Raw genomic sequence first — 15,537 nt, forward strand, 5'->3', positions numbered from 1 at the left:
CAACAAAACATATCTTCTGAAAAAAGTCCTTTTAATAGAAACCCATTGACAAATGAATATGGAAAAGATTTGACTGTCAGTACAGATGGAAAGTTATTATGATGATATGAATCACCCCATTCAAACAAACATCTGCAAGCAAGTTGCGTTAAAGATTGGACAAGATTTCCACTGCATAAAAAGATGGAGCCATTTTTATTCTGCTGTGAAACTAAATCTATTGCTGTGAATTGTCTTAAGACACTGCTGGCTCCTGTAGACTTCACCATCAGCATTCAGGCATTAGGTGTCAAATCTATCTCAGACTGATGTGTATTAACCCTTAAATAAAAACAGACATGAAATAATAAGTATGTAGTGTGTTTTAAAAAGGCAATTTTATTTTGAACTCAAACTGATAAAAAAAAAAAAAAAAAAACTGCAACTCTGCCTGTGGATGAACTGAAACGTTCTGCCAATTAATTCACTCTTTGCTTGACAAAAAGTTAAGTCACCAATTTTGATGATCAATTGGTTGTTCAAGTAATATTTTTATGCAAACATGCCATAAATTGTCCAATTACAGCTTCTCAAATGTTATTTGCTTAGTTGTCCATGATAATAACAATGGTCATTATATATCACAATATTACTCATGTGAAGAGAATTTTTCTTGTTTCCATATTAATGTGGAAATAACATAATAGTAATACTAAACCAATGCAAATAGGGCTTAAATACCAGTGCTGGTCATCTGTCATTCATATTAAAGTTCACAGTGAAGCCGGGCTTCCTTTACGTTACAGTTGCAAATTAAACATTTTCAGTGAGAAGAATTATACAAAATATATTTATACATGTTTCTCTTGTCAAGTATGAAATCTTTTCATAATCAAAGATTTACAAAGACATCAGGTAGGTAGAGTTGGCTGTTAGATGACTAAAAAGTATATTAACATAGGAAAATAAAGCACCATAGATTCACAAAACAAGCAAACCCATAATATACAGACATATACGTAGAAAATTATATAAAACAAAAAGAAGGAATTAACTTTTTACCAGCTTTTGGAAACAGCAAGTGTGACAGTGTAGTGTTGCAAACAGACGACTGCCCACATATTACAATGGAAACGTGTTAAGAAGAGCAAGGCTGGGGCAACGCGCATCATTTAGGTCATGTATGATAGACTTTAACCATGAAGTTACTGTAGTGATCAAGGCTCTCTTAGTGATAAACAACCGAACCAGAGCTGCGTCATATTTTCATCTTACTCCCTCGCCGCCTCTCGATTCCTTCTTTTTCCACCCTTTTCGATCTCCTTCACCGCCTCTGTTTGTGTCGGTCCTCATCAGCTCACAAAGTTAGAAAACTGTCATGTGACCGAGTTGTATTTACAGGTTATGACTGCTACTACATGATTTGAACCAATGAAAAATCTACCGCAGGATGTAAATAAGAGGAGTCAGGCATAAACTCAGCTGTTTGACTGTTTAAGAGCTGCTTTACAGAGAATCCAAATATGTGGCTGATCCGTTTGAGGTCATTTTGATGAAGTGCTGCCATTATTTGACCACCGGAGGGCAATCAATTCTTTACTGTAAAAAGTCTTACTCACTAATCATCATCACAATTCTTTAATAATCAAATCAGATGGTAAACATGTCAACTTTTATTTTTATTATTCAATTTTATTCTTTTATCTTATATTATTGTTTGGTACTTTGTTCTATTAAATGTTTGTATTATTTAAATCTCTGATATTATTTGCCTCATTGCACTCCTGAAATGTTTTAATCCTTGTTCAACCATGTAAAAGTATTTTGTAACTTTGTTTTTTTAAAAGGTAATGTTTATTATTGGTGACCCAAACGCACCATCTGTCTCTCCTCCTTCCATCTATCAAACTTACACATGACTGGTCTGTATTTCTGTAGGTTTTTGCCCGCACAACCGTCTTTCTCAAGCTGCTTCAGCCTTCAGGGTGCCTTAGTTCTGGAGACTTTTAGATCTACAGTAGACCTGATAAGATATCAGACCAATCTGAACCAGTGCAAGTCCAGGTGTGAAGGCCACTTGTTTCACACCCTGAAACAACTTAGCAGCGTGTTTGATTTCTTCTCTGTGAACATGCCCCGTGGTTTTAATCAGCAGCAGTTCCTGTTTTGTCTTGAGCTTTTGGCTTGGATCAGATCAGAGAAGGTCGGTTTGCTTCAGTTGACTCAACCTTCCTGTCCCAGGAAACCCACTACGAATCCAGACCACAAACCTCTGCTCCTGTCTGTGTGGTCACTCGTCTGTCCAACCATCTGTCTGTGGTCAAATCCCCCCCTCCCCGCCTCTGTCTCTTGGCGATGTCGCTAGCGATAGCCAGCGCTCCTCCTTTCAGGAACCTGACAAAGTTCTCACCAACTAGCGGCCCCATGGCGTACATGCCCGGCCCGTCTGCCGCAACCACGCTGTTTGTGAATGGGTCAACCTCAATTGGGTTCCTCCGGCACGTGATTGGCTCCTCAGGGTTGATGCCAAGTGGACGCCCATTGTCATTCAGAAAAGTAAGGTTGGGGTGGGCGCCGATCAGAACGAGTGCCTTGGAGACTTGGACTACCATACGCTGGCCAGAGTCTGACTCCAGAACGCACTTCTGGTCGGGTCTGAATGCCACGACCCTATAGCATGGGAAGCTCAGGTACCCCGGGTAAGAGGAGGGTGGCGAAGAAGTGCTGGAGGAGGATGGAGAGAGGGAGGCACGAGAGGGAGGGGTGGAGTGGTCATGGTGGTTCTGGACGTGGTCCTGTGTTTGAGGGCTCGGCTGGTACTGCTGCTGAGTCATCATCTGGTGAACCTGGAGGCCAAAGTACAGTCAGCAGGAAATTAAATTGCCAATAATTTGAATAACCAAGTGTTTTAAGTCATTTATCAAGCATGTGACTTTTCTGCAGGTTGTAAACACGTTAATTAAGTAATATTGGAAAACCATCAGCAGCTGCAGGTATCAAAGTCTCTTCACCTTGTGGTACTCTGGGTAGAGCAGTTTGGGCAGCTGGTTGAAGATTAGGTCAGGGTCAGTGACTGAGCGTCTGAAGGCGTGGTAGACGGGCGTGTTGAGATGGTGGGCGGCCAGTACTGCGTCAGCCGCTGTAAGCCCTGCCCCCACCACCAGCACCGGGTCTGAAGATTGGTCGAGCTCGCCGCGAGAGATGGCTGCTTCCAGCTCCCAGAAAGAGTGGCAGACGAAGGGCAGGGACTCACCCTCCACGCCGAGCCTGGCCGGGATGTCGTGGGTCCCCGTCGCCAACACCACATTGTGTGCCAACAGCGAGAAAGGCACCTCCTCCGAAACTGAAGAACCATCTAGCAGAAGGAGGAAACAGGAGGTGAATATGTGGCACTTAATTAAATTTTTAACAACATGCTGTAACACTAATAAGTGTTTTAATTCACTGTACCTCCCAGCTCTTCCCCCTCTCTGCGCTGCAGTCCTGTCACTCTCCAGCAGGGCGGCGACCCCTCCTGGTTGCCTGGCTGTCTGGTTACAGAAGTGACGGTTGTTCCACAGGCAAAGCTTTGCTCCAGGGACATCTGGGAAACGTAGTGTTGGTAGTAGGAGGCTATCTCTGCTGGTGTGGCCCGGTCGTTTCGTACATTTCTGGAAAAAAATAAACATGACGTTATCTTTAAATGCAAAATGTATACACAGATGTGTTATTAAATACAACATGGGACCCTTTTTTATAGATAGATAGATAGATAGATAGATAAATAGATAGTCATGGCACAAAGCATTTACAAGACACTTATAAATAAGTGTGAGCTACCAAACAATTTTTTGTTCAGGTTGTCAACTAGCTAAAAGATTTGTTGAAGTTGGCAGCTTGGCAACAACTTTCAAGTGCAGGTGTCAGAAGTATCAGCGCACTAAACAACTTTGTTCACAATGTCATGAACACTTTAATAGCTTCAGGTTGTCAGTTAGCTAACAAGTTTCTTAAGGTTGTCAGCTAGTAAACAACTTTGAAGTTCAAAGTTTTAAGTTAGCTAAAACATCAGCTAGTTGAGAAGTTTATTCTGAATGTATATCGACTTAAAGTCATGCATGTGTATCAAATTTTATTAACCATGTTGTGTATTTAGCACACAAGAGTTGTGAGTCACGTGTACTGCTGGTTTTATGGTGGACAGACCTGCGTTTTTCTCTCATCCAGTCCTTCAGTTTGAGTCCAGGAAGCTCCATCCAGTTAGCCAGGCTCAGAGTTAGCATGGAGCCCTCCATAGCCTGCGAACAGCACACACAAAATAAAAAATAAATTAAAAAAAAACAACTCGGCTGTATTTACCTGTATTGTTGTCAATATATTCTAGTAAAAGGTATTAAACCTAATTAAACTCTTGTTTCATTCAAATGTCAAGCTGCAGTCACGTTGCACATTGTATTGACAGTGTGTGCAAATAAGCAGCTGACAAGGGGGAACATGTTTGCATACATTACCATAATTTCCGGTAAGTAAATTTGTTTTCAGGAACATGGGCAAATACAAATACCTTGTTGTGTCATGGGTTTTAGCATGCCAGGAAATTTAAAGAAAGATTTTACTATCAATTAAAACAAAAGTCATATGATGCTGATGCCTGAAATGTGGGTTCATCTCTCTCTCTCTCTCATATATATATATATATATTTATTTTTTTTAAAAGATGGTCAGTGAGCTTATTCTAGCTACATACATGCCAGGCTCCTCCAGGCGGACCCTTGCCCAGCACCAGGTGAGGGATGGCACGCTCCGGCTCGTAGCGCCATTCCAACGGAGATGTGTGGTCCAATCCAAAGTCACTGTCTGGGAGCAGCAGCGAATCAAAGAGCACGGCCACCGGATTGGACGATCGCCCCTCCAACCCCTCACACAGGAACTCCAGATCCTGGAGAGACAGGAGAGACACTGTGAGGGTACTGTTCGCATTTATGATCCTTCATTGAATTGAAACCACTGTATTTTATTTTTTTTAAAACAGAAACAACCTAATATGAGAGAGTGTGTGTGTGTGTGTGTGTTACCTGCTCTAGCAGTGACAGGTGAGGCTGCTCTCCCAGCTTGCTGTGCAGCAGGGGGTTGGGGTGCGATGCCTCAGGTGACAGGTAGGGGGTGTAACCTGACAACAGGTATGACAGACAGATCCCCGATGGGCCATTACCTTAAAGACGGAGAGAGAGAAAGAGACAAAAAACTTAAGAGTGAAAAGAGTGCCACAGCTGTAAAAAAGGAAAACTCAAATACAAAATAATGTAATGTTTGCAGAGATTCATTTTTTTAAAAACACAATGCAAGCACTCAAAATGTAGTTTGACTCTTGCAAAACCTTTTTGTTAGATGTCAAGTTTTTAAAGACAGAGTTTCAAAAATGGCATGATATTCTTCCCATATATAATGTTCTGGTTGTTGGCAAAGAGTGTCTATACTTAGGTGGTAATAAAATAAATAAAGATTATTATTACTTGGTTTATATGCTTCTACCTGCAGTAATCTGCATTTATTTTATATTCTGAAGTAACAAACAGCCACAGCTAAATAAAAAATATATACTATCATTGCTCAGTCACTGAATGAATACGAGATGAAACTCATCGGGGCTGTAACATGACTCAGCAAATCTGAATACTGCATATCAAACCCTACAACAAGCCTATGACTCAGCAAGAACACACACACAGAAGCAGTAAAACCTCGCCTGCTCACGATGACTAAAGGATATCACACATTTACTTTTTAAGCCAACAAAATAAATCCTGACCTCATTTGCAGACAAATAAAACACATTATGTTGTAATCGTGATAATGTGTAACAAAATAGTTACCCTGAAATTTGTCTGTTTGTCTTTAATCTGTAAAAAAAAATAAGATTCATATGTCATAAGATAAAGGTTAGTGCATAGTAGTTTTTCCGATGAGCTACGAACTTGACCACAGGAGCGTTTAGTTTTCCTAAGTAAACACACTTCTAACATTGAGAATCCTTTCTAAATAAACAGTTTTAATTTCTACCTCATTACTTTGTGCAACACTGCATCTCCCTCTTCCTGCTGTGGCTAATGTGAACACTTTCTCAGACTATGTAGCTTTTAGCCTGTAATCAATTATTAGTAAACATTTTGTGAGTATTCGTCCCAGCGCTTTCCTCGTCAACGTGTTGCTCAACTCCACGCACCGCTGTGTTTTTGGTATGTTGTAATCCAGGAGCCAAGGTGCAAAAGAAAGACTTTAATAATGATCCTTCTATCCCAGACATTTTTCCACAGCCGGACAAAAACCCTCCTTTCTGACTTCTGTGCCATTTCACATTTCAATTCACTCTTATTTGCAAGACAATAAAAATATATTTTTTCCTTGCGTCTAGTTGCACTTAAAATGGTTAATACATCCTATGTTTGTCAAGTTTACCTAACCTAATTTAAACTATATGGACATCTTTTGTTTATTGGTGCATTCAAGTGTTTTTGAGAAGGTAGTAAAAAAGCACAAAGTTTCCAACCACCCAAGCAAGCTGCTGCTTCTTTGAGGTTTCCTATTGCACAATCAAAATGACGTGATGAAGTGCAATTATGACATCTTTGTGTGTGTTTCTTACCGATGATCACCACAGGAAAAATCTCTCCGGGAATAATTTCTTTATCATGAAGATCCATTTCGACTGAGAAGAGAAAGACATTATTATTATTATTATTTTTAGAATGTGTCTTATTAGCCCTGCAACATCATTATCATTTCCATTTTTACCACTATTATCTAAAGCTGGGAAAGTGCAGTAAGGGTGAATTAGTTAATCATTTCCAAGTCATGTCAGCGGTCACAATGGTCAGTCAGTACATTTCCACTGACCCCTTAGACAGACACACACACACACACACACACACACACACACACACACACACACACACACACACACCTCTGTCTGACCTCATTGTTTAACATAGCAACATGACCTCAACTAAACAAAGACCGATATCACAGTTCCCAACACAACCAACATATGAAATGAGAGAGAGTGTGTGTGTGACGGTGAAGAGAGGTGAAGGAGTGAACATAGGCAGAGATGAAAGAATGAGATACAATCAATTACTATTTATTGTCCAAAACCTAAAGACATGACATTTTATTTCAAATTAATCCGAAAACCTGTCTAGCCTATAAAGAGTCTATAAAGAGCCACACATGTGTCACACATCACTAAAGACATTAAGATTAACTCAATATAATGGCTGATATGTATATGACAGTAAGTAAAAAATGTAAATAGCCTATGTGAGCCTCTGAATCAATTCCAAAGCACATGAGTAGGACGTTAAAAGGTTTCTTTGTTCTGCTGCAAATACTTTCTCAAGAAAAACCAAGTCATGTGTCACCTGATCTTCACACACTGTTGGTTTTTGCATTTTTTATTGAACTTCTTGCTTGCACCAGGCTGTAACTTTTTGGTATTTTCGGTAATAGCCCTGATAAAGACCTGAGTTTTAGTGTTTTTTATACGTTCATCTCAGAAATGTAAAGGTTTTTCTACAACAATTTTTTTTTTCAAGTAATAAAGAAGTCAAAGTTCTCAAATGTTAAATGTTAAAAGAACCTAATAATAGTGTCTGAAATAGGCAAAGTGGCAGGAGGGCTTAGACCGACAGAAAAGGGTGAAACATAATATAGATCACGATGTCAACTGTCACTCGGGGGAAGTTGAGATGAGTACAGCGGCGCTAAGCGGTGGGTGTCGGCTGGTTTTAACAATCTGCAAAGTCATGCTTACACAAGCAGACAGGAAATAAAACACACAGTCAAGAGCTGAGAGAGCGAGGGGAGGAGGTGAAAAAGAGGAACGAATGAAGCAGAATGAGTGATGAAAAAAAGAGAGAGAGGTTGGGAGAGAGATAAAGAGGGTTACATAAGTGCAGTGCAGAGCTTGGCACAGAGCCCGGCCTAGAGTATGTTTCATTGCCAAAGACTTTACTGGAGAGCTCAGACACACACACACACTGTACATGACTACGTGCAACCCTACTAGCCCACTTTCCTTGAACTGACAGGATAATTAGTTTTCTTTCATTTTTGGCAGAAAGTACTGAGCATATCTGCCAAGAAAAGGTGACTAACGCCTGATTTACAGTACAGAACCACAGTCATGAGAGTCAGAGGAGCCCAATGCTTTCTGTGCTTATTCATTAAGAAACTGTAATTTTGCTGTGTTTATTTTAAATAACAAAGTGGATTAAAAGTAATTACATGTTGTGAAAATCAGACCTATTTTGTCCTTTAGGTTTGAGGACTTGTTGGCAATTTCACTGTTCGTGTTGTTGCCTCTCATTGTCCTCCTCATGTACTATAACTGGAAACATATTCTATACTGCAGACCATGTTTATTCCTCTGGCTGCAAGAAAAGGGAGCATCAAATCTGGTGAGAAGTTAAAGTGAAAATATGCAACAACTTTTTGTCATTTAACACACCTGATGTTCAGGTTTTTCCACTCTGTGCAACAAACTTCAGTAAGAGACAAAATGTGTCCTGCTTAGATTTATGGACTGAGAAGAGAATTCATCCATTCAGCTTCACTGTCTCAAAACCTTACAAAAATTTAAATCTCTATCTCCATGGCTCAATAGCAACGAGGAAATTTTCTAATAATAATGATGTTGCAAACAAAGGTAAGTTTTTTCTTTCGTGTTTACACTGCAACGTTCGTCAACTGATTTCTAAACTTTATCAGATAATACCACATCTTGTTACAACCTAGCAGCCACACTCAGATTTGATTAGCTAAAGTAATTTTCAAACCAAAGGCTTTCAGTTTTATTTATTTGCTGCATCAACACACCTGGGAAGACAAGAAAGTTCTACAATGAGCCAGATATTGGCAGTAGTAACAGTCAGTTACTGCCAGTGAAAGTTTATCCTTCAGGCGCATCACGTGATTAACTTATTAAAAGCGTATGACAACAATGACACCGCACTTCTTCCTTAGGCGTGCACAATGAGTGTGTGCGTGTAAATTAGTCAACAATCGTAAACACACATGTGCTGGGTGATGATGCAAGCCACGTTTTAGATCAGTTGGATAATCAGTGCTAACACACTTACATAATCATATAACTGCATATTAAAAAAATAAAAAGAAGCTCAATTCAACACCTCAGAAGCCAATACAGGATTTCAACAAAGAGTTTTTAAATTTTACCAGATATTTTGCAATTAACATAGTAAAATAATCCCTGCTGAGCCAACTGTGACCTTTACTTCTAGGTTTATAACTTCTCCATTACTGAAAAAATAAAATAATTGTCATCTATTCTTTAATAAAAATGAGTGTAAATAAAATGTGTATATGCTTCAAAAAGGTTTCTAAAAAAACCACAGTTTTGGTGGTTGTGTCGGCTCTATTATTAAAAGATTTTAAACAACGCCCAGCTAAAGTAATTTCTTTCATGGTTTTGTCGGATGGGACAAACAAGGGGTTCATGAAAAATGGCAAATAACAAGTGAGATAGTGAGCATCCATGTCTTGGAGCGCTGCTGAAGTTTGTCCGGGGAATGAACAAAGGAAGATCCGGCCCTAGCCGTCAACGTGACTCTCACAGGAGTCATATTCCTCTGATGCAAATATAGCAAAGTCAAATCTTATCCAGCTGCTGCTGTTATTTTAATGCAGACACTTCTTTAAATTTAAGCCGTCTTTTGTGTTAAGTGACGCCCCCATGACTCACAACAGCAAACACAGGAATGCTCCATCTGGCACCTGTACTGTTGCCCTTCTATAGTCATCCTGCGGCTGGACGGCCCATCTGCCATCTGCACAAGCCAGACGGCTAATGAGATTTTAATTATCTGCCCACTGAACAGCAAAACGCCTGCCGGAATCTGTGCAGAAACTGTTCTTTATAAACCGAATTAACTGGTGTGTAGTAATACAGACAGTCTAACAAAGTTGTCGATTAGTAGGTGGGTACAACGTTATCAATCAAAACTGACAAACATTGACTGGTTGGTGACTCACTGGTGACTGGCTAACTTTCTAGTCACTATTATTAACTCAAGCCTAAAACATCTTACACTGCATAAATTAGCAGCTAGTGGACTTTTCCTCTACTCATATTCTTTTCTTACTCACTGCTGGTTAAAGTAACTGAATATCCTGACAAAACACCACGGTTGAATTTCAGCATTATATAAACGTAACAAGTTGTTGTCAGTAGTTTACATGTCACCTGCTAAGCACACATACACGGAGACCCCAGGCAGCCACTCCGCCCCTCTTAAGCACTGAGCATCCTCTAACATGCTGTTTAATTAAAGACAATACTGCTGAATTAAATTTTCTTATTTCATGGCCCCATTTGGGATTTTGGGGGGGTAATGGATATATAATAATTAAAAAGAATTAAGCATTTAATTGCAAAAGTTTAGTAAATACATGTGTTAAATAACCATGATTATGATTTTTGCCATAATCCAGCAGCCCTAGAATTTAACTACATACATTTACTCAAGTGGATGTAGGTACCAGGACATCACCCATCGAGTTTGACATTTTGGCTGCCAACATCTTGGGTTATATTGGGTTTTTTTGGAAACACAAGAGGGTGTAGCTGGGGACGGATATGCATTGCTATGCCTGATATGCCGCCGTGGTAGCAACTTATCAATCACAAGGTAGCCACGCCCTAAAACATCCTGCTTTATCTATTTTCTTAACATAATGCTAAAGAAGACTTGAAACTAGAGATTGAGACCATAAACTCATTAGTGAAATGTTTACTGAGGTAATAAGTGAGAAGTAAGCTAATTTTGTCATAGATGCCTATACAATAAAATGTCGCCCCCTGCAGGCCAGAATGAATGCAGGTTTAATGCACTTCTGCATTGTCTTCACTTTTTTGTGTTTTTTTGTACTTCACCACATGTAAGAGGGGAAAATTACTTCACTGAATTAAGATTTTACATCTAAAACATATTCAGTTAGTACATTATGATGCACTGTTGTCTACATTTAACTACCTAGATTTAACTAGGTTGTTAAAATTAGCTCCACCATGACAACATTAAAATGCTACTTATTCATGCTGTTTTTTTACTTTTGATACCGTTTTAAGTCAATACATTTTTTCACTTGTAGACTAAATGTTATGTCAAAACATCTAAATTCTTATTCCCAAACTGACCCGGACAACAAACTTAAGTTTTCCCATTATAAATCCTGGGAGACAAATTTCATCAAGTGAGAGTCTCTAGGCACTGGGGGAAAGTAAGATTTACTCAAGCAGGCTACTGTACTAGGCCTACTTGTACTTACTTTACATGAGTATTTCCATTGTATGCTACATTACACTTCTGCAGATTTAGATTAATGTCCTACATTAATACAAAATATATTATGATGTATACTTTATTATTTAAACTACCGATCAGTATAAAATGTAACACAATGAGCTCCACTACCAGCTGCAACATTAACGATGCTTATAATGCATCACTTGTTATAATCCTGTAATATAATATGCATTAAGCATGGGTGCTGTAATGCGAAGTTGGCTATAGGTTGGTGCCAATATTCGCTTGTAACAGAGTATTTTTACACTGTGGTATTGCTACTTTTACTGAAGTTAAAACATCTGAATACTTCTTCCACCACTGTCTAAAGGCAGATTTTAGCCGGAAACACAGAGAGACGTTAAAGTGTGTGACTGGAAATTTTGTCTGAGACGCCCCCCCCCCCCCGCCGGTGAACTGCACGACTCCCATCACGTCAGTGTGAGCTGAGGACAGAGACCTGCACTCACTGAGTACCGTTAACACAAAGCTAATGTATAAAACAAGCGTAATAACCGAAACCCCGATGACACACGTGCTAATCTCAGACCCGCATACCGTCCCGCATGCGCTTCACGCATCTATGTCTTTATACAACCTAACGTTATGAATTCAAGATGAAGGTGACTCACAGATATTTCCTGGTGATGCGGCTCTCTGTGTCCTCCTCCAGCTATCGGAGTCTTACACAAAAGGGGAGAATATGTTTATATGTTATGTTCCCCTGCTGCTTCTCAGTCAGTCATTTCGCAGCTCTGCTCCACGCGTTTTATCCGGTTTCTTCCGCACGTGTGCTACACAAACCTCGAGCTGCCGCTCAGAGCTGTACTCACAGATTATATACCGCTTCAGGCAGTCCGGACAGCCGACCAATCAGCAGCGAGCACCCTCGTCTCTCACCCCTCCCTCTTCTGCGACATGGTGACGACACGAGAATGACGTAACGGACGTGATGTTGAGATGAAGAACTCCGACCTGTAATTTATTTATAACAAGATTGATATTGATTGAAAGATTAAAATAGCCTACTTCCACACGCACAAACACGTTTACTATTTTATTTATTTATTTGATGAACTGTATGAATTGAATTCACAATGTACTCACGCTTACGGTTTTTACTTTTATTTTTTATATTTAATTTAAACACACGTTTACTTATACAAATATTTTTTATTTAGTATTTTTAATTTAGATGTTTAATCATTTAAAAAAAATTACACACACACACACACACACACACACACACACACACACACACACACACTTTTACGTTTTTTAAAAATTTTTATTTAATGAACTGCATGAGATGAACTGTTCTTTTGTATTATCTTTTGAGCTTTGGCAATATTGTTCTTGGACATTCATGCCAATAAAGCAAAACTGAGTTGAGATTGTAAATTAATATATATTTTGAACCTCTTTATTTTATGTGGAAAATTTTACATTCACGGTAAATAGTCTGAGAAGAAACCGCAATTAGCACATTTTATGATAAAAATGAAACATAATGTTGAAAATTTATTTGGTTCAAAGAATAGTAAAGCATTCAAAACAGTGTATACAGTATGTTACGCTTTAAATATTTTTCTTAATGCCTTTGTTGTTTGTTACATGATGCCCCTTGTTCTTTGTTTATAAAGTATATGTCAGGTTCTATTATTTTGCCATTTTATGTACTTTTGTTTTGATTAAAGATCTTTGTAAGAGATTAATTCAATTTTTTTTAAATCTCCAACCTTTAACAATATTAACATGTGCCTTGTTTCAGAAAGAAATTGTACATATTACACATGTTGTATCATATTGGAACCGATTTGTAACTGCATAGACTGTATATAAAGTGTAAATGACACCGTCTCTAAAAAAAGTCTGGATGATTCCTCACAAATACTTGATTGTTAATAGAAACTGTTCTGCACCTCTTTTGACCTCATTTACACACCACCAACTTCTGGCTAAACTTCAGCAGATTCATTATTGACCATGTTTACAGGAAATTTGCATTGATGTGGGAGATTGACTTTTATAAAAGCAAAATATCCCAAAGAAAATAAAAGTATACTGTGAAGTGCATTTATTTCTTTGTACTATTCCTCCATGGAGGTTGTCTATTATATAAATTTAATTTTTCAATCCAATACCAAAAAGGCTGTGAAAACATAAGTGGACCTCTCTGAATAACCATACATAATATAGACTAACCGTGGCAAAATTATTGTTATTTGTGTATTTTTATGTACCCTACTTGTATATTGTTCTGTATACTTACACTCAACAAAATTATAAACGCACATTTTTGAGTGGCCTTTTATTGTGGCCAGCCTAAGGCACACCCATGCTGTCTGATTAGCATCTTGGTATGCCACACCTATGAGGTGGATGGATTATCTCGGCAAAGGAGAAGTGCTAAGTAATGCAGATTTTGACAGATTTGTGAACAATATTAAAGATAAATAGGCCTTTTCTGTACATGGAGAAAGTCTTAGATCTTTGAGTTCAGCTCAGAATGAATGGGGGCAAAAACAAAAAAGTGTTGCGTTTAGAATTTTGTTTGTTCCTTTTACACTATAATGCTTTTCTTGCAACAAAGTAAAATAGAAGAAAAAGAGCTCAGACCAAGAAGAGTAGAGAAGTTCAACATAAAAATCTACTTTTTACAACAAAAAGGGTTCAATGCATGTAATTGAATTTAAGTGGTGGAAAGTAACTAAATACACACATACATACTCAAGTACTGTACTTGAGCACAGTACTGAGGTACCTTGACTTTACTTGAGTATTCAATTTTTCTGCTACTTTGACTCCACGCCATTTCAGAGGGAAAAACTGTAATTAATATTTCACTATATTTTTTAAGTTAGTTTTTAAGTTATTTTGTATGTAATATGAAATGTAAACAGAGCAGGGGCTCTTTTTTTTTTTTTTTTATCTTAAATTCTTTCAATTCAGTTCAACTATATTGCCAAAGCTACAAATAAATTGCAAAAGAACAACTCATTTCATACAGTTCATCAACTAAAGTAAATAAAACAGTAAAAGTGTTTGTGTGAGTAAAAAGTAAAAATATTAAAACAAACCTAAAAAAACCCCACATCAATGTGAAATTAAAAAATAAAAAGGAACAATTACTAAAATAACAATGAAAATAATAATTAGAAAATTTTATAGAACAATTTTTTAATATATTTATCTGTCTAGTCTGAGTTTCCACTGGTTGTCCTCAGTTCGTAGCATGAGGAGATATTTTGCTGCAATGATTTATAATTCTTCTCCTCTCAGACTGAGGCAGAGCAGTATTTAATAAGAGTTTGGTCAATTTTCATGCAACCTTTTTCTGTTTATATATTTAAAGACCGTTTGTCTGGTCATAGCTTAATTTCTTTGTTTAGTTACAAAGAACGTACACTAAAAGAGGAACAAAGACAAAACACTTTCTTATGCACATTTTTAAGTATCGCTTTAGAAAAGGTTAGAGGAAACGGCAAAATTATAATAATAAGAATAAGTCCTGATGTAGCGAACATGTAGCTCAAGTCCGATCAGCTGTTTCCGCAGTCTGCGTCTTGCCGGTTACTCCGATTACGCACAGAGACATGGCTGGTCCAGCCCGCTTTAAACACATTCCTGAAGATCTCTCTCCATTTTTCTCAGATCCAAGTCTTGTTTCAACTACTGACATAACTATGCTTGCCGTAGCCTGGTTTATTCTCTCCAAACCAACTAATGGAAACGTACCTAAATCGCAGTTTCCTTTTCTCTCTTTTTTAGCAACATTTCAAAAGTCCGCTTAAAATTCCCAAGACAATTGGATGGAAACATGGCTACTGATGTTGTTTCTGTCATGGGATATATGTTGTAGAAGTTTCCACTTAGCTTTTGTTAAAATTATACAGTCAAAATCTTAGTCTTGAAATGTTGTGCAAACGTTCGTGGTTCCCAGAGGATGAATCTTACTGACTTGGCACCACCAGCTGGCCAAAGTTTAAAATTATCCAGTGAAACGTCTCTGCTCAGTGGATTGGCAGAACAGTTTGCACCGCCATTCGTGGTTCCCAGATGATAAATCCTAACGATGTTGATGATCTACTGACTTTTCCTCTTGTACTACGAGCAGGTTGACATTTTGTTTTGGTTTTGAATGAAATGTCTCTATAAATACTGAATGGAATACTCTGAACTTTGACAATCATGTTCCCCTCAGGATGAATTATAA

At 38.2% G+C, this 15,537-nt stretch overlaps 1 protein-coding gene across 1 annotated transcript; it reads right to left on the reverse strand.

Moving 5' to 3' along the window:
* Nucleotides 1–10: 10 nt before the first annotated feature.
* osgn1 (oxidative stress induced growth inhibitor 1) lies at nucleotides 11–12,168 on the reverse strand. Its single transcript, XM_046029522.1, has 8 exons — nucleotides 11,954–12,168; nucleotides 6,602–6,664; nucleotides 5,034–5,170; nucleotides 4,706–4,897; nucleotides 4,165–4,256; nucleotides 3,430–3,629; nucleotides 2,991–3,334; nucleotides 11–2,825 (listed from the first exon to the last, which is right to left on the reverse strand). Exons 2-8 carry the CDS (start codon nucleotides 6,657–6,659, stop codon nucleotides 2,229–2,231), a joined length of 1,620 nt encoding a protein of 539 aa, XP_045885478.1. The 5' UTR covers nucleotides 6,660–6,664; nucleotides 11,954–12,168; the 3' UTR covers nucleotides 11–2,228.
* Nucleotides 12,169–15,537: the final 3,369 nt, after the last annotated feature.

Source organism: Micropterus dolomieu, linkage group LG18 (genome assembly GCF_021292245.1).
Source record: "Micropterus dolomieu isolate WLL.071019.BEF.003 ecotype Adirondacks linkage group LG18, ASM2129224v1, whole genome shotgun sequence".
In the NCBI taxonomy this organism is placed as follows: Eukaryota; Metazoa; Chordata; class Actinopteri; order Centrarchiformes; family Centrarchidae; genus Micropterus; species Micropterus dolomieu.